Below are 25,486 nucleotides of genomic sequence, written 5' to 3'. Positions count from 1 at the left end.
AGAGGCAATGTTTGGATGCCTCAGGTAAACCCGTGACCTGTCATTGGATTTGGGTCTGTGTGGAAGAGCCCTTCACTACCCCTCATTCCAGTGCATGGGAACTGATGAAGTTTTCTTCAAAAAGAAACAGCCAAAAATAGAAGTGCAACTGATGAAAGTACCACAATCTTTTGATGATCTTCACACAGTGTTCAGGCATTGGTTCTTTTTTTTTTTAATGAATATAAGACAGATATTAAGATAAGATATCAACTTGTGCAAAACTGAAAAAAGACTAGTGTTTATTTGTCTTTTCAATTCTTTTTCTATTTTTCTCGAGGTGGCAGGGCAACTACAGCCATTTGAAAAAAATAAATGAGCTAGAGGGGGTTAAACTTATATACAGAATGTATTTTGTCCAAAGTAAGCTCTTTGTGGAAAAATCAGGATGGTTCAATCAAACACCAAGAGTTGGCTGCATCTTATGCATTTAAGATAATGCGTAGCTTAGCCATAAAGTATCTAAGACTGGAATTTTTTAAATAAATTAACATGCATGTCAACGCATATGCTCTATTCTGGCTATATGGAACATTGCCATTTGAATTCAGCATTCCTATGAATAATAATGTTGGGATGTAATAGCAGCAAATGGTTATTAGCATATTTCGTTTCTAGACAGGTCTGATTACAAGTGAACCTTACAATTAAAATTGGTCCTGTTGCACTTTTAATTTTTCATAATAGATTTTACTAGGGAAAACATGTTTATTGTAAACTCTATATCTTAATTTTCTGTTTATAAGAAGCATTGACATGATTTTTTCCTGTTTTTGAAAGCCAAATTGTAAAAAAACCTGAAAATAGTTGGTAGATTGCCAACTATTTGAATCAATTGAGTTCCATGATGCTCTGGAAAGAAGGAAGGCACATGAAATTTATGGTCAATATTTTATCAAGAAGATGCGAGCATATATAACAAATGAAAATTTAAGTATCTGTTACCTTGAAGGGTCATAGGAAGGTAAAGAAACAATGAGTTAATGAAGAATAAGAATAATATTTGAGGAACTGTGGATAAGTTCTGAACAAACACATGGTAAAAACCTATAACATTTTGCTGACTGAGACAAAGAACAAAATACAAAGCAAATGGATAGCTAGCTACAGGTTTCTTCAGTACTGATAATGGGACATCATTCCCCACTATATATGCAGTTGTTAGTGGGAATCATTTAGTCCCAGTATGTTGGACTGCAGTGTTACTTAGTCCTAGATAGCAAAACCTATGGGGAAGAATGCTGGGAGATGCAGTCTCGTGGCTTTTGTAAGGCTAAATGTTAGCAATTTGTTTAAAATGAAAAAAAAATACAAATGAATGATTATATATAGTTTTGTAAGAATCTCTCCTAATACAAGCATCTTGTAAATAAATGTTGCTTAATGATGCATTTTTTTTATTTACAGGCATAACAAACAACTCTTTTTCCTAATATTATCGAGAAAGTAATCCTCTCAGTTTTGCTGAGTAAAGAGAATTGCGGACAGGGCAAGACTGTAGCTGTATAGTTAAATGAGATGCATTTTATTCATTATGTGCTTTTCTTTAAAAAAAAAATTAAAAACTCAGAATTTCAGGATTTTTGGTGAAACAACTTTTTAAATGCTTCTCTCAGAAGCTTTTTAGATGCTGCTTTCACTTCCTTGTTCTGTAAACTATAGATGATGGGATTAAGAAAAGATGTAAAGACACAGTACTGTATGGAAAATATTTCATCCAAAACTACAGATGAAATGGAAGCTGGCCTCAAATAGCGGAAATAACCAGTTCCATAGAAAAGAATCACAACAATGAGATGTGAGGTACATGTAGAAAAAGCTTTATGTCTTCCTTCAGTGGAGGTGATTTTGAGGACAGTAGCAATAATGTGAATGTAGGACAGAATGGTGAGGAACAGGGAGACCAGTCCAACTGCACTTCCACTAATAAAAAACAATACTTTGTTTGCATATGTATCATTGCATGAAAGAGAGAGGATGGAAGGCAACTCACAACTGAAATGCTTTATGACATGTGTTCCACAGAACTGTAATGCTAACAATGGTAATATGTTTGCCACTGCATAAAAGAAGCCAACCATCCATGCTGTAGCAACTAATTTTTGGCAGAAAGTTGCATTCATTATTTCAATGTAATGGAGGGGTTTGCATATGGCAGAATACCTGTCATATGCCATGGATGACAGGATGAAAACCTCAGTAGTAGCTAACATCATGATTAAAAAGGCTTGTATGAAGCAGCCTCCAATGGATATGGTCTTCTGCTTTGCAATGATGGTCTTCAACATCTCTGGGACAGTGGCTGATGAGAAACAAAAATCAAGGAAAGAGAGGTGGCTCAGGAAGAAGTACATTGGATTCTGAAGATGACAATTGGTTCTTATAGCCAGCATGATCAAAGAGTTCCCCAGCAGGGTTAGCAAATAAATGATCAAGAAAAGAAGAAAGAAAAGAATCTGAAGCTGCATATTATTGGAGAGTCCAGAAAGGTAAAAATGATGTTGATCTGTGTGGTTTCCCATTGATAGTTCAGTGGTAACACACGGAACCTTAGAAGAAGAAGAAAAATGAATGATTCATTTCAAAACAAACGAACAAAAATAACCCAGGTAAGCCAAGTTGAAGGATGTGTTTGAGTGAGAGTATTCAATCTGAATAATAGAGTTTCTGTAGGAAAACTTGTGCTTTAAGGACATTTTGGATCTAAACTCCCAGAAACCAACGGTTAGCAAAATTCTGGTTGTTGGAATTAAACTTTGAAACATCTGAAGGAACTAATATTCCCATTGTTGGTGTGGAATAAGGGCAGAAAAAAACCTTTTGAAAACATAATGCTTAATCTCACCTAAAGAATTTGCGACTGTTAATTTATAGCCCACCTTACTCAAGGTGACTAGCACGCGCACACACACACCCTTTTTCAATTTAAAATAAAGCAAATATGATTTAAAAATTAAACAGGACTGTGTCTTAGGTTAAAATATATGTAAAATACAATAAATACAATTAAAATGGATTTTAAAACACACAATATCCAAATTCAATCCACAAACTGCCAAGCAACATTCCCCTATCCTTTTCCAAATTAGAACTCTGCAAGAATTAAACAGGTTCCTAATAATAGAAAATACTGAAGGAACATGGAAGGGGGAATGGGATGGTGTAATCTTATAAATTGTAGTAAATTCATTCTGATAATAAACTAAAATATATTTTGTATTCATTGCAAAGTTACACTTGTACCGGGTGGCATAAATCACTGGTCAGCAAATGGCTCTTTGATTAAAGAGATTGACTAGTCTTCTAGACCATGTGACATTAAATTTTTGCAGTTGTCTGTAAGGCTGCTCTGAGTCCCCTTCGGGGTAAGAAGGGCAGGGTATAAATAAAGTAAGTAAATAAATAAAATCTGTTATGACATTACCAGAAATTATATTTATTGAACTTATGGTATTTGTAATAAAACCTCTGGAGGGCTGTAAACTTTGCAAACCTGTGGTGAAGGTTGCATTTTATACATTACAGACATCACTAAAATAACATTAATGTTTAATGTTCATATTTATTTCATTAAGCTTATTCATTTTATTAAAAAAACACAAGTTAGCCTTATCTTTACTGGACAACTTGAAAGCATGCTCAAAAAATTTCAAATATGCCATAGTCTTTATCTATATTTTTGCTATTAAGCACAAGTAACCAAGTCAAACTCACCTGAAGAGTTTACCAAGACAATAAATCAAAAAAGGAATTCTTGTCCTTTTTAAGTCACAATTTTAAAGGCAGATAGAGAGGAAAGTTGCTCATGCCTTGTTCTTCTTTCCTGTTCTGTGCCTGAAAATGCTTTTTATTTATTTTTTTACAAATCAAGGAACAGAGTGGCATACAGCCTACTAAGAAGTAAGACTCATGCTCTATTTATCTATTTATCGTTCTATGAATTTCTGGTGGCTGCTGTTTGTTCATTGGAACTACAGACCAATGAAGAAATTGTTGCATATGTTTTGAAGAAAAATGTGAAAATGTTATTGGAATTCTTAATTGGTCCTTGGGGATAAAAATCTACAGAGTCAGCAGAGTTTTGAAACTTAGAGATGATTCAGAAAATCTATTTACCTGAATGTCGCTCTGGACTTAGAAGTCTCAAATTTCCTAGCTTGATTTCCAGAATTAGAATCATAGAATCATAGAATCAAAGAGTTGGAAGAGACCTCATGGGCCATCCAGTCCAACCCCATTCTGCCAAGAAGCAGGAATATTGCATTCAAATCACCCCTGACAGATGGCCATCCAGCCTCTGTTTAAAAGCTTCCAAAGAAGGAGCCTCCACCACACTCCGGGGCAGAGAGTTCCACTGCTGAACGGCTCTCACAGTCAGGAAGTTCTTCCTCATGTTCAGATGGAATCTCCTCTTTTGTAGTTTGAAGCCATTGTTCCGCGTCCTAGTCTCCAGGGAAGCAGAAAACAAGCTTGCTCCCTCCTCCCTGTGGCTTCCTCTCACATATTTATACATGGCTATCATATCCCCTCTCAGCCTTCTCTTCTTCAGGCTAAACATGCCCAGCTCCTTTAGCCGCTCCTCATAGGGCTTGTTCTCCAGACCTTTTATCATTTTAGTCGCTCTCCTCTGGACACATTCCAGCTTGTCAATATCTCTCTTGAATTGTGGTGCCCAGAATTGGACACAATATTCCAGGTGTGGTCTAACCAAAGCAGAATAGAGGGGTAGCATGACTTCCCTAGATCTAGACACTATGCTCCTATTGATGCAGGCCAAAATCCCATTGGCTTTTTTTGCCGCCACATCACATTGTTGGCTCATGTTTAACTTGTTGTCCACGAGGACTCCAAGATCTTTTTCACACGTACTGCTCTCGAGCCAGGCGTCCCCCATTCTGTATTTTTGCATTTCGTTTTTCCTGCCAAAGTGGAGTATCTTGCATTTGTCACTGTTGAACTTCATTTTGTTAATTTTGGCCCACCTCTCTAATCTGTCAAGATCGTTTTGAATCCTGCTCCTGTCCTCTGGAGTATTGGCTATCCCTCCCAATTTGGTGTCGTTTGCAAACTTGATGATCCTGCCTTCTAACCCTTCATCTAATTGAGTGAAAGTGTTATGAATTGTTTACTGTTTGGATGATTTTCCTTTTGGAATAATCCCTAGTTTTATACACAGCCTTTTATATAGATAGATCGATTGATCGATCGATGTTTTATTAGATGTTTTTTGTAGGATGTGACTCTTTTATTTATGGAAGGAACTTGTGACTCTTTTATATATGGAAGGAACATCTATTTGATAAATTTAAATATAATCAGCAAATCAATCAAACAATTCAAACCCCTCAGAGAAGAAGGATATGTTGGAAATGGCTACTAAAAATACAAAAGTTCATAAAATAGTACATACCATGTCATTTTCTGACTATTGCAGTTCTTTAAATAGAGAACAACTCTCCCTTTACCCCAAATTTCCCCAGAAGTCAAACCTGGAAGTCTAGGTAGTTTCCAACGATGTCTGATCTTTCATGTGGGGTAAACTGGACTGAACCTCAAATGTCAGGTTGATTGTGAACAGTGGACCAGTTCCAAAATGAAGTGCTCTGCTATCTACTTGGGGTGACGCTGCCATCCCTATTCTCTGCATTTGACAGTTGATGGAAAATGTCATAAATTGAGTCTATGTTGTTCCCATCAGCATGAAGGTCTGCTGGAGAGCTCCAGATAGCTCTTTGCCATTAGTGGCATTGGCCACCTTTAGTAAAGTCAAGTTCTCTGGCTAGATGCTGCCATGACAGAAGCAACAGGATAGGTAAATTGGGGCAAACCATTTTTGGCCCATCTAGACTCTGAAATGCAGGGAACATTGCTCTGAAACAATTTAAGCATGTTCTACCCATGCATATCTTTGTTTCAAATTACAACCCATCCTCCCGCCTTCAGTGTGGTTCATTTCTGCCTACCACATAATGCATCTTGAAAACAGTGTGAATTGGTCTATAGTGGTATCTATAAATAGGTATTTATGAGCAGTGTTTGGGGGGGGGGAGAGATAAAGGTTGACAGCTTTTAGTTAAGGGTAGCACTCTTGAATGTACACTTTAAGTCTGATGGCTTGGGGTTGTGAAAGCCTGATCTTCGGGATAATTTGGGAAATTCTATGGGAAATTATGATTTTTGTGTAAATAGATGGATTCCTGCACAAAGCCATTGCTTTTTGCACAATATGCCAAATTTTATTGCTTGAAAAATGTGGTTTTGGTTTGTTTGTTTGTTTTTTTGTGGAAAAAAGCCATGCATATTTATGCACAAATGAATTTGCCCCAATAAAAGTCAAAAGGAAGAATAATTTTTAAAAGAGAAGCATACATTAATTATTTGGGCATAAATAATTTTAAGAATGAAATGAGGAAGAAATGTATCTATCGTTAGATCTCCAATTACCTTTTCTCTGCCCCAGGATTCAGTAGTAAATAATGTATGTATAGAAGATGATTAAATGCAATGAAAAATTAAAATGAAACTAAAGAAGACCAAATTACTTGGTCTTTTTCATATTACTAAGACAAGGGTGTGAAGACCTTTTTATTATTTGTATTGTTTATTCCCCATGTAGTACTCTGATCTGTGTCTTTTCATGGAGCAGAGCCAAACCAGCCCCTTGGTTTTCCAAGGCATTGGTGGCTATGCAGCAAGTGCGACTGAGACTAGAGCAACATTGGCAGAGAACATATACATGGATATATCAGGACACAGAAATAGAATTTAGTCTTGATTATACATTCTAAGACTAGTCATGTCACACTGAAGAACTTTACCTAAGCTTTTTATCCATAGAGGTCATCAAATCATCCCTTCCCTATAGCAGTCTCAGGGACAAGAAAGAAATGAAGGAAACAGGAACTGAAGACAAAGGAAGAGATAGAGGAAGAAAATTAGAAGGCTGATGAAGGAAAGACATTTAACCAGGAATTATAGAAACCAAAAAAAGAAGGCTACAAAGGAATACAAATTTAGATGTGGTGGGAGGTGACTAATAAGAAAAGAAAAAGAAAAGAAACAGAAGATGAGGAGTAGGAACATAAGAAAAATTGAAGTGGAATCAAGAATTAAAAGTGAGTGGAATACTTCATGTAGGAAAAGCTTGAGAAGAAAGTCATTTGTACTCAAGAAACAAAATATTAGAATATTAGGATGCAAGAAAACAGTTGGAACTTCCAGAGCAGCATTTGAACTATTTATTTCTTTTAATTAATTGCTACATTTAGACAAGACATATTTCAGTATACCAGTTTACACAAATATTGCATTTTAATATATATAGTATCACATCATTGGCAGGGAATTTTGTGCCATAATTAGGTTCTACAGAACACTCTTGCTGCAAAACCTCACAAGTCCTACCACAAAATCCTCTTCTAGGTGTCTTGTGTGAACTTTCTCTGCACAGTTCTTCCTGCAATTTGTCCATACTGTGATTATAATTCTGACCTTCCTCCTATAGCTGACTTTCCTCCTATTTCCTCTGTTTTTCTAGACCTCATGAAATTTCCATAGCTGGTGGTTATTTTAATTAAATAATATGACAATACTTCTCCAAATTCTAAATTTAGTCATAACATGGTTGAAAATTCTAAAATATTACATTTACAGGCAGTCCCCGAGTTACAAACACCCAAATTACATATGAATTCTACTTACAAAAGGGGGTAAGACAACAGGAAGTGAAAGGAGATCTATAGGAAGGGAAATTCACTCTTGTAAGAGTTAGCATGGGAAAAAGATGCTTCATTGTTTCCACAGCAACCTAAAATTTTCAAAATCTAATTGCCATAGGGAGAAACAAATGCTAAAAAGATTCTCTAAACTGTCCAAAACTTAAAAAATGAATATATCTTATCCAACTTATATATAAACTCAACTTAATTCAAAACCTACAAAGCTTGTATTGTTTGTAAACTGGGGGCTGCTTGTATAACATAGGTCTCTGTTCTAATTTTCAGAACATGCAGGTTGAATATCCCTTATTTGAAATGCTTGGGTCCAGAAATGCTTTGATTTTGAGATTTTTCTGGAATTTGGAATGTCTGTACTTGCAGATATATATGCAATGAGAAATCTTGATGGGCCTTAGTCTAAGTGCAACATTTATCAATATGTCAATTCATTTCCTGTGCCCTGAAGATGGAGGTATACATCTAATTAATTTCTTGATTGCTTCTTTAATGCTCCTGTTTTTTAGGCTATAGATAATGGGATTCAGCATGGGGGTTGAAATGCTGTATTGAACAGAAAAATATTCTTCCATGATAATTGAGGAGGCTGAGTTTATCCTCATATATCTAAGGCACCCAGTGCCATAAAACAGACCCACAATGATGAGGTGGGAACTGCAAGTAGAAAAGGTTTTCCTTCTAGCTTCTGCAGAATGAATCTTCAGGATTAGAAATATAATGTTGAGATAAGACCATAAAATAACAGTGAATGAAAAGAATGCAAGTATACCAGCAGTAACAAGGAATGTAATGTTATTCAGAAAGGGATTAGAGCAGGATAGTGTGAGTAAAGTTGGGAGTTCACAGCTGAAATGCCTGATAATGTTTGGACCACAGAACATTAGCCTTATTGTTGGTATTGTATTTGACAATGCATGGGTGAAACCCATGGTCCATGCACCTCCCACCAACTGTCTACAAAATGTCAGGTTCATGATTTTTGCATAATGCAAGGGCTTACAGATGGCAGTATATCTATCATAAGCCATTGCTGCAAGCACAAAAGTTTCAGTGGTTGCTATTAACAAAATGAAAAACATCTGGGTGATGCAGCCATTGTGTGAAATTGTCCTATACCCGTAGATATTGGCCAACAGCTTTGGCACTGTAACTGAACTAAAACAAATATCGATAAAAGAGAGATGACTTAGGAAAAAGTACATTGGACTGTGGAGACTGTTCTTGCCCTTTATTATCATCATGATTGTTATATTTCCCATTAGCGTTATGATATATATAAACAAGAAAGTGAAGAAGAGGAACGTTTGGACTAATGGCTCATTTGAAAAGCCTAAAAAAATGAAAAGGGTTACAGTGGAGTTTTGATTTTCCATTTTCATTCCCATCAAAAGTTTATACTGCGAAGAAAAGAGAGAGAGAGAATCAGTTTGTGCAGACTGTCTTTTATACAGTCTTGATATTCTTATGAAGAACATTCTACAATATTTGTTATTTCCAGTCAATGAGTTAAACAACAGGGATGCTTGCAGAATAAACCTTATATGTAACTGACACAGATTTTTAGCTCCATTCTGCTGGAAGTTTTTACTAGTTATACTTAGAGCAAAGATATCTATATAACAGAATACATGGGAAGTGGTATGTTATTGTTAATTATTGAAACATCAAATATGCTGTTATGGAATAGGTTTTTAATGCATACAACATTCAAATACAAATCTTATCTCTATTGCAGGTAAATGTCTGTATTTACATAAATTTAAGGTGGGAGACATCAATCTCCACATATTTCAAAATGTGTAACTTGAAGAGGTTTTTTTTCTTATTTCTGTCCCCTCGTGTAGAAAGTACATAAAAATGAATTGGGAGAAAAAACCATCTCCTCACAGACCCCTTAATGTATGGCATGTTTGCAAAAGCGTGATAGTTAAACTGCCTGGATCAGAAGTTATTATATTTTCAATTTTTGATGTAGTGCAGAGCCCACTACAATCTTTCCAAATCTAAAAATGACCCAATAAATAAAATAAATAAATAAAATGCAGTAAAAAGGTACATTAGGGACAAGCAGGGTCTGATAACTCTTAACAGAGACAATATGATATAACAATATGAGAAAGTTATTCTCAGTAGCAATGCAATGATCCTTGCAATTTATGATGTGCATTTTTGCCTGGCAGAGCTGTTTTAACCATTTTGAATTGTTTCAATTTTTTATTCTTTTTTTAAATTGTTCATTGACCACTTTAGGGAAATGTTTTATATGCTACGTAATCTATACATGAAAGCAGTTATAGTATTAGTCTAATTCCTAGTAGCAAATTGTGTCCGTTCATGTTCCTTTGGGGAGATACAGGTAAGAGAATCCCATTCTTACATGGCTCCAATCAGGTAAAAAATTGGTAGCATTTATGGAAACCGGTTAGAAAGCAATTATCTTACCACCACCATCTCTGTAGGACATCATAGCAGTAGCCTGCAAAAAGAGAGATAATAAAAAATGATAGCAACGCTTTTTGCAGCAAAATCCTCTTTGGATCCCACATGCTATTTTGCTTATTCTTGTTAACTGAAATGATATAAATGAGCAAAAATACCCCTTAATTGTCTATACTTATCTTATGTTCATTTTGTTTCCCATGGAAACATTAGAAGTTTTAACTATTGTGATATATCCAGCATAAATATTATCCACTATGTTCCCCATTAATTCAAATAATGTTTATCAAAGTGAAAGAGTACTGCTTAAAGCACAAATTACCTTGGGGTTGCATTGCTATCTCAACAATTTCTTCAATAACGCCTTCAAAGCTAAGTTTGCATTGTACTTTCCCATTCTCAGAATTTAAAAATGCAACATCAGACACAACAAATACCTGCTGCTCTTAAATTAATATCTCAAGGTGTAATGAGATTATTCTGCCCTTGGCTATAAAAGTGCATATGTGTTTGTTTTCTTGGGTATTACTATTCCAGTGAAATCATTAATTGTTCCCTTTGGAACAGAATATAGTATGCAAAGGGATTTTAATAGTGTATGAAAATACAGACATACCTTTTCACTGAATTTCAGTTATGCCTTCAGCAGCTTCTTGGAATCTGGTCAGATAACATCATTTCTCAGTAGATCTCTGGTCTCAGGCTTTACGGCTGTTCACATTTTGTGGCTATTTCTTCCATTCTGAAATCTGATATTTCCGAGTTGGACTGTTTACTTGTCTTCCAAGACTTGTAGTTCTTGGTGGAAACAAGAAACCATAGAACAACATCTTAGTTATAGAAGAACTAATTTAATTCACATTCATTACATTAGGCACTAGGCAGAGGAAGTTTGGAGTGTGAAGTTCCCTGATTCAGAGACCAATGACAGCAGGCCTGCTTCCAGGCACAAGAAGAAAGGTGTAAGAGAGCTATGCCTTGAACACAAGTTACAACATAAAAAGGTGCACATGAGCTGAATGGATACCAGTGTTTGCCTGTAAATATTCAGTTTTAACTGAACTCACTTTGAAGATATAGAAGAAGCAGAGCTAGTATAGTCTCATGTGGGAAAGAGAATCCAAATTTCCCCATAGGGAAAATTAAAACATCAAAATAAATGTTGATATATGTGTACTAAGCACACACACATCTGTGCAGTGCTGCACATGTCTACTAGCATTACCATCATAAACTAAGAGATTTCAGGGTGATAACTGCTAAGACATATAGGCACCCCCTAAGCGCTGTCACTAAAATCAGGGGCTTGAAATATGATTATGTATGATTAGGGCTGGGCAGTTTCGTTCGTTAATTTCATAATTCGTTAAAAATTCATTATTTTTTTATAACGAAGTGATAACAAACCATTCAGGAGCAACTAAAAATCAAAACGAATTTTTCAATTAGTTTCGTAATTGTTTCGAATTCGTTTTGTATTCGTTTCGTTATCGTTTCGAAATCGTTTCGTTATTATTTCTGCATGTCTGGGGCAAGTTTTATAGTTGTTGTTTGTTTAATCAGTGAAAGAAAATTATAAATATCACACCAACAGTCAACAACAGAGGGAGAGGGAAGCTTCAGAAGTTCCCCCTTTCCCATTTGGAGGTTTTTTAGCATATTGCGCGTTTGCGTTCGCCATTAATGAATCGATTCGTAATTGTTTCGTAATTGTTTCGTAATTTCTGAAATTTCGTAAATATCGAACTTTTTAAAAGAAAAATTTCGGAATTCTTTTAAAAATCGAAACGCAAAAACCTCCAAAAAACGAATAGAGTTTAGAAACAATTTTTTCCGTGGTTGCCCAGCCCTATGTATGATATATTCAATATCAGTCATAGGTTAAACCTTTGTGCTGGCAGGACTGAAGACCGACAGGTTGCAGGTTCAAATCCAGGGGGAGTGCGGATGAACTCCCTCTGTGAGCTCCGGCTCTCCATGCAGGGACATGAGAGAAGCCTCCCACAAGGATGGTAAAACATCAAAACATCCAGGAATACCCTGGACAACATCCTTGCAGATGGCCAATTCTCTCACACCAGAAGCGGCTTGCAGTTTCTCAAGTCTCTCCTGACACACACACACACATATATCAGTCATATTTGTTCTGACAAGAGTATTAAAATAATGAAGTCTAAAAATGTAGAAAAAAATATTTACCTGGTTCACCCAGCTCTTCCATTTCTTTCCCCTCCTTATTCAATATTCCAGAGCTTTTTTTGCAACAGTGGTTGGCTAAAATGATGCCAAAATTATTGTAAAGTTAAAAAAAAACATTTATGATATATTATAATAATTTCAGAGGAATTGAACAGGAAAATCCCATGACATGACCCTTTCTTTCAAGATAGAATTGGCAGCTGTTGATTTTTTTTCTCATCAATAGGAGGAAGTGAATTAATTGCATGAATTAAATGAATTAAACCCAAAGACATGGACAAGATCCTTGGAGAGGTGAATGCAACCACATGCATCCTAGACCCTTGCCCATCCTGGCTGATGAAAGAAGCCAAAGGGGGTTTATCAGATGGGTGAAGGTGGTGGTTAATGCCTTCTAACAAAAATGCAAGATTCCAGAGGGCCTAAAAGAGGCCGTAATAAAACCACAGTTGAAAAACCAGCACTGGACCCCACTCAACTGAACAACTTTTGGGCAATTTCCATTCTCCCTTTTTGAACAAAGTCCTGGAACATGTGGTCACCTTGCAACTCCAAGTGTTCTTGGAAGAAACAGATTATCTGGATCAGTTGCAGTCTGGCTTTAGACTGGGCCACAGAACAGAGACAGCCCTGGTCTCCTTAGTGGATGATCTATGCAGGGAACTTGACAGGGGGAATGTGTCCCTGTTAGTTCCTTTGGACCTCTCAGCAGCCTTCAATAACCTAAACCACAGTATCCTTCTGAGACGCCTCACAGGAATGGGACTTGGGGCCACTGTTTTACAGTGGCTCCGGTCCTTCCTGGAGGGTCGCTCTCAAAAGATGTGTTGAAGGAAAGCTGCTCAGACCCACGGCCTTTTTCCTGTGGGGCCTACAAGGTACAGTATTGTCCCCCTGTTGTTTAACATCTACATGAAGCCACTGGGAGAGATCATCTGGAGTTCTAGTGTTTGATGTCATCTGTACGCAGATGTACTTTAGCACTCCTTTCCATCTGATGCTAAGGAAGCTGCCCAGGCTCTGAACTGGTTCTTGGCAGCTGTAATAATATGGATAAGGACAGACAAATTGAAATTGAATCCAGACAAGTTGTCGTTACTCGAGGAAAGTCAAAAGGCCAAACAGGGTATAAGGGTTACAACCTGTGCTGGATGGGGTTACACTCCCCCTGAAGACATAGGTTCATAGCTTGGGAGTCTTCCTGGATTCATTGCTGATCCTAGAGCCCCAGATTTTGGCGGTGGCCAGGGGAGCTTTCACACAATTAAAACTTGTGCGCCAGCTGTGCTCGTACCTTGAAAAGCCAGATTTGGCCACAGTAGTCCACACTCTTGTTACATCTTGAATAGACTACTGCAATGCTCTCTACATGGTATTGGCTTTAAAGACTGTTCGGAAGCTCCAAATAGTCTAACGGGTGGCAGCCAGGCTACTCATCAGAGCAGCAAATATGGAGTATACACCCTCCCCCCGCTGTATCAGCTCCATTGGCTGGCAGTTTGCTACCGGGCACAATTCAAAGTGCTGGCTTTAACCTATAAAGCCATAAACAGTTCTGGCCCAACTTACATGTTTGAAATTATCTCCTTCTATGAACCAGCTATATGCAAAAATCTGCCAGGGAGGCCCTGCTCTCAATCCCACCCTCTTCGCATGTGCAACTTATGGAGATGAGAGACAGGGCCTTCTCAGTGGTGGCTACCCTCCTCAGCTATGTAACTCCCCAATGACATCAGATTGCCCCCTCCCTCCTGAGGTTTAGGAAAAAGTAAAAGACCTGGCTCTGGAGCCAGGCTCCAGGGAATGGTTTTATATGGAATATGAAACTCAATTTAAATGCAGCACCACAAATAATAACTTGGGACTAGGGATTATGTTTTAGTCTGTATTTATTGTATTTCTATGTTTTATTGGTTTTATCGCTTATATGTTGTATTTGTCTATTTGTATTCATAACATGGCATTGGATTTTGCCTTGTCTGTAAGCTGCTTTGTGTCCCTCTCAGAGTGAGAAGAGCAGGATAGAAATATAGTAAATAAACAAATAAATAAATTCCAGTGACGAAAGTCAGCAATCATGTCTCCCTCTTGTGATAAAGTCCTAAGCCATGAACTAAGAAGGATCACAAATTAACTGAATGGACAGAAATATGAGCATTTATGATACCTGCCATAAATACCACAATCACCTGAGGTTGGAAAGACAAAAAAGGTGGTACATGGAAACATAGTGGTCTTACCTCTGTAAATATTTAATTGATGACTTTATCAAAGGAAAAATAAATATTTGAACAATCATTTTTAAAATACTGGAATAGGAAATGAGATTGTTTTATTGAGAAAACAGAAAGAAATGACCAGTACAGAACTTTAAACCAGGCCATCAGACAATTAAATCAATGTATTGATATAAGCGGACCCAGATGGGTGGTGGGAAGAGGGGGAATGGGGTGGGGGTGGGGATTCAAGGGGAAACTAAGGATCTATATTGAAAAGGAAAAGTACAAACGGAACTTGAAACTTAGTTACAAAAACTGTAAATAGTCATCTACAGTGAGTTCTAGTATGTCAAGGTTTGTATTGTTATGTATTGCTAACTGTATAAAAATAATAATAATAAAAAGAAGAAATTATTCAGATAAAAAAACCAAATGAACTGAATGTGTGTGGTGTGTGTATGGATATGCTCACCTTTCAGTGACCCTGTGAATTTCAAAGGATTATCTTTGCCATGGAATACTCAGTGTAGGTTCTGTAAGATATTTTTCCCAGGAAGGAACTGGCACTTGGCATTAATTAGCCATCTCCCATCGATGTGATAACCAAAGCTAACCCTTCTCAATGTGCAAGATCAAATGACATCCCATGCCCTCATGGTACTCAGACCATTTTAGATCATAATATATACAGGAAATTTAAAGGCTGTAGCCCATTGATTTAGTTAGCATTGTTCATGCCTCACCTAAGCTCGAGGGGTGAATCCTTACCTTGGGTTTTCAATAAATTAATGATCAATAAAATGACTGAAATTCAATAATAAGGAGAGTACTCATGAAAGATATGCAAAATATGTGTAACTCCCACCCCCGTCTTTTTACATTTGAATCATTTCAGCCAATAATTCATTGGAAAACCTGCTGCAGAATAGTTTTTGATAGTGTTTGTATTGTTACTTTTCTGGTATTAAAACCATATGATAGGCAAAGAGGTGCAGTTACTGAATGTGATCATTATTTCCTTTGAGTTACCCAGTGAGAAATCCTTTCCTCTAAGGAAATGGTTTGGTTATTTGGCTGATTAATACAAACCTTATATGAAATGTACTAAATCCATGTTCACAATACATTTTGCTGTCTGCACTTTTTGGTGAGAATTCCCACTCCCAACCGATTTTAAAAAGAGATGGAAATTAATCATGTTCTTTGCTCAACGCATCGTAAAATGTTAAAATGTTAACTACAGAAGACAAGTTTTATTCTGTTATGCCATTGATTTTGATCATATCAGGTGAGTTGATCAGCCTTTGAAAAATCTCCACAGTAAGTTATGATTTCCTATAACACAGACTATTTCTATTTTTTTTCAGAAACACAGCCTTTGATATGAACTGCTAACTTTCCATAAAATCTGCTTTTACAATTATTTATTGGGAATTATAGTACAGTATTTTCCACCCTTAACACTACTAAATTAGGAGATTCTTATGAGCATTCAATTATTGCTAGGCTTTTGAGGAAGAAATTCAGGTAGCTGACTAACTGTTGAAATTGTATGATGTGGATTTTCATATTTTAAACTTCTTCCGTATTTGATGCTACATTTTTGTTTACTCAGTCCCTTCTGTAAGGGACTGAGTTTTATATGCATGAGCTGAAGTTAAATATGATTTCACACATTGTGAGAAATTAGTATATAGTATTTCCATTAATTTTCTTAATGGATTTGTCCGGTCTGCCATAGAGATGTAAATCTTTGCCTGTTTCAGTATTTTATGCAAAGGTGAATAGTTTCTGCAGTTTTCACCTTGTAAGAAAACAGCAATGTTGTTGTGCAGCATTATCCCTAACGTTTTCAGATCGAATGGTGTTCCAAGGAATTATTCTGTGTAGAAAAATATATGGTTTTCTTGTGCGAAATTCACATTTTTTTTTTGTTTTACAGAGAGATCAGTTTTCTCATCTGCCTTTTTCAGTTGAGAAAAAGTGATTTCTGCACTGTAAACATTATTTCCTGAGCGGAAGGTATATTTTTATGCAGAAAACCTAATTGTATTTCTGTGCAGAATTATTTCCCAGAATATTATGTTATGCTGACTTCATAATTTAAAAATGTTGCATATTTCAAACCTTTTTATGCAACATGTGTGTAAATATTTGTATTTACATGTGAGTATGAGACAGTGGTGATTAAATATGCTCAACTTGTATAAAGAACATTAACGTAAATATTTCTGAATTAATTGTGTCCTGCTTCTTATTTTTGTTTTCTCCCACAGATCGTTAAGGAGAAATGGAAAACCAAACTGGTAGATCGGAGTTTATTTTCTTGGGACTTTCCAGTGATCCTCAGCTGCAGATCTTCTTCTTTGTAATATTTTTTACCATTTATTTCATAACACTCTCGGGGAACATTACAATCATCCTAGTGGTAAAAACAGACCCTTCTCTTTACTCACCAATGTATTATTTTCTCTCTCATTTGTCTTTTGTTGACATCTGTTACTCTACTGACATTGTTCCTAAGATGTTGGCAAACTTGCTTATGAAGCAAAAGACTATCTCCTCCACTGGCTGCCTTACACAGATGTTTTTCAGCCTTCTGTTGAGTGTTACAGAAGTGTTTATTCTTTCAGCAATGGCTTATGACAGATTCACTGCTGTGTGTCATCCACTTCACTATGTGGTGGTCATGAACAAATCAATATGCAGTTGCCTGGTGATGGGCTCATGGCTAATGGGTTTGTCTTTTGCAGTAATAAATACAGTGCCTACATTCAAAGTACAGTTCTGTGACTCTCATGAAATCAGGCACTTTAGCTGTGAACTTCCACCATTGTTGAAACTATCTTGTTCTGACACCTTCCTCAATAATACAATCCTTTATTCTTCTGTTGTAGTTTTTGGGCTTGGTTCTTTTCTACCAACCTTGGTCTCCTACATTCACATCATTTCCACCATTTTGAAGATCCGCTCAACGGAGGGACGACACAAAGCTTTCTCTACCTGTAGTTCTCACCTGACCGTGGTTGGTTTACTCTATATGACAGGAATGTCCCAGTACATGAAACCCAGCAGCATCTCTTCAATAGTGGTGGATGAACTTTTCTCTGTTCAGTATAGCATTTTGACTCCTATGCTGAATCCAATTATTTACAGTTTGAAAAATAAAGAAGTGAAGAGAGCACTTGGGAAAATGTTTGGGAAAAAGTAAATGTAATTCTGTCATCTTACTAGTGTAGTACTAGGTTTATGTTCTCAAACTACCATAATGTTAGATCTAGATTTTGTCATGAACAGAATACACTAACTGAAATTCATGAGACATGAGTTATATCTAAGGGTGTATCTCTACTGTAGAATTAATGCTTTGCAGTTTGGTGATTAATTAATAGGCTTTGCAGTTTGGTGAGGCACTAGCACTCTTTGGCAGAGAAGGCTGAAGATCTTTCAAAATTACAGCTCCCACAGTTCTATAGCATAGAGCCATAGCAGTTGGTATCAAACTGCATTAATTCTATAGTGGAGATGCCACAAAGGCCTGGTTTATTCTTTCCTATCTCTGCTCTATGTTTAGAGTATCATGTTTAGTAGATCCAAATCTATAACCCCCCTTTTTCAGATTTCTTAGATATCTCATAATAGTTGTCACAATTTTTATGGACTCTAGCCTCAGATGTGTGTACATGCTATTGTAGAATTACATCACTTATATCATTTTCTTAGGGGGGAAATGTAATGCAAGCCCAAGTTTATGTTGGAGGTTTGTGGGCTGCACTTCCACAACATTTTATACATTATTATATTATACATTGACAATCACAACAATGTCACTTTTCCATCTAAACTAGTAAGTACAAATGACAACATGAACATAAGAAGCTTCTCTATTTATTTATTTATTTATTTGATGCACTTATTAACCGCCATTCTCAGCCCATAAGAGCGACTCATGGCGGTGTACAGTACACATAAAAGACAATTACAAGAAGCCAGTTACAACAACATATAAACTACAACAATTACAGACTACACTAAAAATCCGCTTCGTCTCATAGTGGAATCATAACCAGTCTCATATTCCTTGTTCCATTCCAGTCCTCTTTACCGTATTGTTTTAGCACTTAATTAAATGCCCTCTCGAACAGCCATGTCTTAAGGCTTTTTCGAAAGGACATGAGGGAGGGCGCCTGTCTGATGTGTGCAGGGAGAGTGTTCCACAGCCGGGGGGCCACCACCGAGAAGGCCCTCTCCCTCGTCCCCGCCAGGCGTGCCTGTGAGGCAGGCGGGATCGAGAGAAGGGCCTCCCCAGACGATCTCAAGGTCCTCGTGGGCTCGTAGGCCAAGATGCGGTCCGAAAGGTATTTTGGGCCGGAACCGTTTAGGGCTTTGTAGGCCAAAACCAGCACCTTGAATTGGGTCCGGTAGCAAATCGGCAGCCAGTGGAGCTGGGACAACAAGGGCGTTGTGTGCTCCCTGCCACCCGCTCCAGTTAGTAACATGGCTGCCACGCGCTGAACCAGCTGAAGCTTCCGGGCCGTTTTCAAGGGCAGCCCCACGTAGAGAGCGTGCAAATAACACAATTATTCAATGTAGCAGTGTTGTCTACATTCACTTTCAGTTCTCCTCCATCTCTAAAAGTTATGTTCCATAACATACTAATTCATCATTGGAGCTGCAGTGGTGCCTTCCTCAAAGTGTCTCGCCTCCTCATGTCGCATGAAAATGTGCAGAAATGTCAGAAAAGGATCCTGTAATGCTGCAAATCCTTCCTTGCTTTCCCCATTCCCTATTGGTTTCAAGTGGGGAAAGCAAGAGTGGACTATTTTAAAGAATGGACTATGCTACGGAGAGAACTATTCTTTTCTGTATTGCCCCTTTCCATGTTGCAATATAAAAGGGTGGGTTGAAGAAGTAATAAATGGTATGCACAGGTTTGTCCTATCTTCTTGAAGTTGCATAACAAGTACATGAATGGATGCCGGGAATGAACCTTGGAAAACTATAACCTTCAGATCCTTTTCTGTCTCCCCATATCCTCTTGATGCTCCATGGTGAGTAGCAGTTCCAACATGCTCTTCCAAAGTCATGTGGGGAAGGCTGGTAGAGAAACCCATTCACATATACATACATACATATACAAAGTTGCTTCAAAAGCTACATAGTATTCAAAGAGGTCTGTCTACATTTTTCATTTTGCCTTGCAGGAATGTATAGTTAACAAATGCAACACTGGTAACAGGCATTGAACTTCAGACCTTTTGCATAGGTTGCATATATCTTTGCTCATAGAAGAAGCATATTCTTCTCCAAACTGTTAAAGAAATATTTCCAGGCTTTTTTTTTTGGAGGGGGGGGGGGGGAGGGATGCCAGGGAAGCTGAATCTTTCTTAAGCAAAGTCTGTGCTTTCCCAATTAGCTATGTGACTTCATCAGATTTATTTATTTTATTTATTTATCATAGGGGCAACCAGACAATTATATTACATTTCTAACAGAACGAAACAAACAAACAGACAAAACACAAAATTTGCGAGCTTGGTAGTTGATTAAATGTCCTTTGACCAGTATCTGGCCACTTGAAGTGCCTCTGGTGTTGTCGCAAGGAAGTCTTCCATTGTGCATGTAGCAGGGCTCAGGTTGCATTGCAGCAGGTGGTCAGTGGTTTGCTCTTCTCCACACTCGCATGTCGTGGATTCCACTTTGTAGCCCCATTTCTTAAGATTGGCTCTGCATCTTGTGGTGCCAGAGCGCAGTCTGATCAGCGCCTTGAGAGACTCCCCACTGGTCGCCCAGTCTTCTGTGTGCCCAGGGGGGAGTCTCTCATTTGGTATCAGCCATTGGTTGAGGTTCTGGGTTTGAGTCTGCCACTTTTGGACTCTCGCTTGCTGGGATGTTCCAGCAAGTGTCAATGTAGATCTTAGAAAACTATTTCTTGATTTAAGTCATTGACATGCTGGCTGATACCCAAACAAGGGATGAGCTGGAGATGTCACTGCCTTGGTCCTTCACTGTTGGCTGCTAATTCCTGGTGGATGTCAGGTGGTGTAATACTGGCTAAACACTGTAATTTCTCCAGTAGTGTAGGGCGCAGACACCCCGTGATAATGCGGCATGTCTCATTAAGAGCCACATCTACTGTTTTAGTGTGGTGAGGTGTGTTCCACACTGGGCATGCATACTCAGCAGCAGAGTAGCATAGCAGATGTCTTCGTCAGATTACTATAAGAGATGTGCAATTTGGCCAAAAGTCATCCTGTTCTGGAGTCTATTGTCAGCTGACCACTCATAATGTTTACTTGAAAGTTACTCGAAAGGGAAGGGGTGTTGCTGTTGCCATTCGGCAAAGATATGGCCTATTGGCTACAATGGGAAATTTTAAAGGCTCAGTCCTCAGTCATTTTGAGTCCTTTCTCCATGAAACCTATCCCATTTACAACTACAAGCCTGCCAAGTTTCAAAACAATTCACCAATCTACTGATTTATTTTAGTATTATTTTGAGTTTTAACCATAACATTTTTTTAAATAAGACAAAATGCATGAGAGGGTTCTGGGAATTGTAGTCACTGGTTGTGTCCATTCTCAGCCAATCAGAGTGTGGACACAACCAGAAACAGAGAGAAAAAATCTTCAACTTCATCATGCTCCAAAAGGAACTTTTCAATGCCCGTCCTATACAAGTGCTACTGGGAAAATGAGCACCCAGCAGGGGCCTCTCTGGAGGAGGATACTTTGCAAAAAGAAATGGAGGGACACTACTGCTGTCGGGAGAGAGAGAAAAGACATAGCAGATCCCCTGCCTCAGGTATATTGCAGACTTAACTCCTTCCTAGCAAGGAACTGGATAAAATCCTGCTCCCTTAATCCATTTTGCCAGGCTTTTTGGCTCCCTCCTCCCCGATCAGTTTTTGGATATTATATTTCAGACAGTCCACCCCAAAGAGAGCAAAACAAGGAAATGAACAGAGGAGGGAAAACTAGGCCAAGACTTCACAGGGTTTTTTCCAGGATTTTATTTCAGCGTTTGTTTGTTTTTTGTGGGCATTGAATGTTTGCTGTTGTATGTTGGAATCAGAGGCAGCCCTAGGTAATTTTCAATGGTAAGTAAACAGTATTTTGCCCCCCTCCCCAACCAATCATTGATATATATTTTCTGTTCATCGTGGGGGTTCTGTGTGCCATATTTGGTTCAATTCCATCATTGATGGAGTTCAGAATGCTCTTTGATTGTAGGTAAACTATACTTCCCAGTAACTACAACTCACATATGTCAAGGTCTATTTTCCCCCAAGAGCACCTCAAGAGCACCCATGAGCAAAATCAACTATACTGCAAACACTTACTTTGCGTAATGGTTGAGCCGCCCCTGGTTGGAATCCACCCTGAGGGATTAGAGTTCTCCACCAAGCTCTGACCCAGCAGGGCTAAACCATCAGAGCTAGGCCTCTCAAGGGATTTTAAGCTCCACCCCTAACCATCAGAGTTGAGTAGAGTTGTCCCCTTGGGGAAACAGGGCAGAATACAAATAAAGTTTTATTATTATTATTATTATTATTATTATTATTATTATTATTTTCATTAAGAGTCATGCATTGGGTTGACATCCACTTGGAAGTTTTATATGATGTAGTCTGCTGTATTGCTTTATCTTTTCATTTTCTTTGTGAAAAAGATATTGGCAAAAGTATGATACCTGGGAACCTATGCTGGTTGCGCACTGTGGGTCAGAATTCATGAAGGGAACATGTTGTGAGACAGCACAGTGAGTAAGAGACGCAGCTGTGAGGGAGGGAGGAGGAAGGGGTCTATGGCTCACACATCCTGGCCTCCGAGCCCCGGGTAAATCTGAGAGAGGTTCCGCATTTAGGGTCTGCCTGGAAGGATCCTAAGTTACCAACTTTTCTCACTTATAGACGTATTTCAAGGAGAAGATGTGAACAGACAAACCTCATTTATCCCTATAAATATTTGAAACATTTACACTTACCTATCAATTGTCATATTGCCTTCATTATCAGGATTCACTTGCTTGTAAACACATACATACACACACACACACACACATTATATTTGCAAAAGCAGACCAGTCTCAGAAATTCATACTCTTGTAGACCCATTCTGCAGAGGATACATTTATTCAATAGTCTAATATGCAACAATAGCATTGAGAATAGTGCATACAACAGAAGAGCTCCTAATAGAGAGTCACATTCATATAAAGGAAGAGTCCAATGCACAGTAAACACATGAAGCAGTGAGTAAAATGAAGTTACATAAAACAAGTTTTATTCACAGGTGGTGAACCTATTCAAATGCATCAAGCATGCTTCAATAATTAAGGATACAAGATAAGATTGTTTAAATTTATCTGAATTCTAAGAACATGGGTAGGTCAGCAGTTGGCACGAGGGTAACGTGAAGCTCTGGTTGTTTGAAAATAATATTTCTTTTTGTGTTTAATCTCTCTGTTTCATGAGAGAGAGACTGAAGAAAGAAGGATGTGGAAATTAAGTGTAGAAAAAGAGATTAGGATAGAGAAAGGATGAGCAAGGGAGGAGAGGAGAAAGCTATACTGAGAGTACCACTTCTCTTATATTAGAAACTTTGGGCCTCATCACACTAGAGAATGAATCCACTTTAAATCTGGTTGCTGCCTCTTGCAGAATTCTGGGGTTTGTAGTTTAGGGAGGAGCCTTTTACAGCCTAACTAAACTACAAACCCCAGAGTTCTGCAGGAGGCAGAAACCAAATTTAAAGTGGATTCATTCTCTAGTGTGGTGAAGTAGTTACTTAAAATATGCTGTTTATTCTCTCTGTGTGTAAGGGAAATTGATGGCCATTCACTCTGTGTGTGCTTGCAAATCACTGGCTGACACAGTTAAGCAAGTAATGCTCAATAGTATTTTTGCCAACTGCACTGAACGAATAAAAAGCCAGCCCTGGAATTCCATACAATTGAGGATAATTAATCAGACCAATATTATTAACTTATTTTCTACATGGTGCATGGCAGGCTCTGCCCACATTCCTTCCAAAGTAGAGGGGAAGTGCCAAAAGGTGCTTCCTCCACCACTACAGGGAGAAAAGTGTATTTTGGGTAGTTCTGATTGAGCTACCTGCCCTCTCCTCCCCCTTTTCCTGTATGATGGGGGAAAGAGTGGCAGGGCAATGTGCATTGCCACCCTTTCTCCCATATGATGGGAAAGGGACAGAGTGCCAATGCATCCCGTCCTGTCCCTACCATATAATGTAGGAAAGAGAGAGAGATTGTGGGGTGTCACAAGCTGCCCCTCACACATTTCCTTTTGCCAGTGACTGCTGGTGCACAGCCCAAATGTCCTTTGTGTTCAAAAATATATTTTGTATCAAATTTGTGCTTAAATGGAAATACAAATTCTAAGAACCAAAGAATGTACAAAAATTTCTCCACATAATAATATTCAGTCATGCATTTCCAGGCTTTAAAGAACCGCTGAAAAAGAGAAGACTGTTACTTCATTTCACACATCATGAGTCTCATGAATGAATATTAACTAATTAAAATGAAAAAGTAGGAGAATGTGCCCAAAAACAAAAGACAATGATAAAGGGATGGTGTGTGTGAATTGAAGATACATTGTAAATGTGTGCAGTGCAATATATATAGCTTGCATTGCATGGAGCCTGCAATTTTTGTGTTGTTAGATATCTGAACATGTGAATGTCTTGATTTTTTAAAGAGATTAACTCCCATAGGCAACGAAAGGCATGAACCTGCTGTACAGACCTTGAATAATTTGATATTACATTGGTGTTAGATGAGTCTTGCATAATTAAAAATGTGACTTGTTTTTGGAGCCTTTCTCAAACTGAAGTTTTTAAAATTTTGATATCATATTTTGCCAAGCCTTCTTCACATCGTGATTGCGCAAGGTATATATAACTGGGTTTAACAATGGAGTCAAGATACTATATATCAATGGGATCAGCCTTGAATTATTTGGTGAATCAGTGGAAATAGGTTTCAAGTAACTAAATATGGCACTACCATAGTACAAAAGAACCACAGTGAGATGAGAGGTACAGGTGGAGAAAGCTTTTTGTTTCCCTCCAGGAGAGTGTATCTTTAAGACAGTAGCAATAATATAAGCATATGACACAAGGATGCTTATAAAAGGGGTCCAAGCTATGAGCAAGCCAATATAGAGCAACAGCATTTGGTTGAGGGATATGTCCCCACATGACAGCTTTAACAATGGTGGAATGTCACAGTAGAAAGCATCAATTTGATTGTTCCCACAGAAAGGCAGTCTGAATGTGTATACTGTGTGTATAGCTGAGTTGAGAAAACCGCCAGCCCAGCAAACCAAAGACAGTTGGAAGCAAGTGCTTTTGTTAATGATTTCCATGTAGCGTAGAGGATTGCATATGGCAACATAGCGGTCAAATGCCATGACGGCTAGAAGAAGGCATTCTGTACCTAACAAGGAGAAGAAAAAATATAGCTGGAACACACAACCCATGTAGGAAATGTTATTTTTCTCTGTGAGAAGATGGCCCAGCATCTGGGGGACTGTGGTAGTAGTATAGGAGATGTCAAGAAATGACAGGTTTCCAATAAAGAAATACATAGGGGTTTTCAGCCTCTGGTCCAGTATAGTTATCAAAATAATGAAAGCATTCCACATGACAGTAAATAAATAAATGGCCAGGAACCCCAAAAAGACTAAAATATTGATGTCTTCCAAAGTTGAAAAGCCCAGAAGAATGAAATCAGTCAGCTCAGTCTGGTTTTTTATATCCATGTCTCAACTATAGTAATAACATCATTTCTGTACAGAAAAAAGGCATGCGTAAGTCACTGTTGTAAAAGTGA

At 37.9% G+C, this 25,486-nt stretch overlaps 4 protein-coding genes across 4 annotated transcripts; 1 reads left to right on the top strand and 3 right to left on the bottom strand.

Moving 5' to 3' along the window:
• Nucleotides 1-1,613: 1,613 nt before the first annotated feature.
• On the bottom strand, nt 1,614-6,014 carry LOC132779413 (olfactory receptor 5A2-like). Its single transcript, XM_060783108.2, has 2 exons — nt 6,003-6,014; nt 1,614-2,588 (listed from the first exon to the last, which is right to left on the bottom strand). Exons 1-2 carry the CDS (start codon nt 6,012-6,014, stop codon nt 1,614-1,616), a joined length of 987 nt encoding a protein of 328 aa, XP_060639091.2.
• Nucleotides 6,015-8,203: 2,189 nt separating this feature from the next.
• Nucleotides 8,204-9,160, bottom strand: LOC132779564 (olfactory receptor 5B12-like). The gene has a single exon (XM_060783249.2). It carries the CDS (start codon nt 9,158-9,160, stop codon nt 8,204-8,206), a length of 957 nt encoding a protein of 318 aa, XP_060639232.2.
• Nucleotides 9,161-16,922: 7,762 nt separating this feature from the next.
• LOC132778037 (olfactory receptor 5AR1-like) lies at nt 16,923-17,843 on the top strand. The gene has a single exon (XM_060780644.2). The coding sequence runs from the start codon at nt 16,923-16,925 to the stop codon at nt 17,841-17,843; it is 921 nt and encodes a 306-aa protein (XP_060636627.2).
• Nucleotides 17,844-24,488: 6,645 nt separating this feature from the next.
• LOC132779563 (olfactory receptor 5V1-like) lies at nt 24,489-25,415 on the bottom strand. Its single transcript, XM_060783247.2, has one exon. The coding sequence runs from the start codon at nt 25,413-25,415 to the stop codon at nt 24,489-24,491; it is 927 nt and encodes a 308-aa protein (XP_060639230.2).
• Nucleotides 25,416-25,486: the final 71 nt, after the last annotated feature.

This window comes from Anolis sagrei, chromosome 6, assembly GCF_037176765.1.
Source record: "Anolis sagrei isolate rAnoSag1 chromosome 6, rAnoSag1.mat, whole genome shotgun sequence".
Taxonomy (NCBI): Eukaryota; Metazoa; Chordata; class Lepidosauria; order Squamata; family Dactyloidae; genus Anolis; species Anolis sagrei.
The sequence above is the reverse complement of the archived record's forward strand: the minus strand, read 5'-3'. Positions and strand labels throughout refer to the sequence as shown.

Bases quoted from the DNA above. Each gene is read 5' to 3' on its own strand.
- LOC132779563 (XM_060783247.2), bottom strand. From the start codon at position 25,415: ATGGATATAAAAAACCAGACTGAGCTGACTGATTTCATTCTTCTGGGC.
- LOC132778037 (XM_060780644.2), top strand. From the start codon at position 16,923: ATGGAAAACCAAACTGGTAGATCGGAGTTTATTTTCTTGGGACTTTCC.
- LOC132779564 (XM_060783249.2), bottom strand. From the start codon at position 9,160: ATGGGAATGAAAATGGAAAATCAAAACTCCACTGTAACCCTTTTCATT.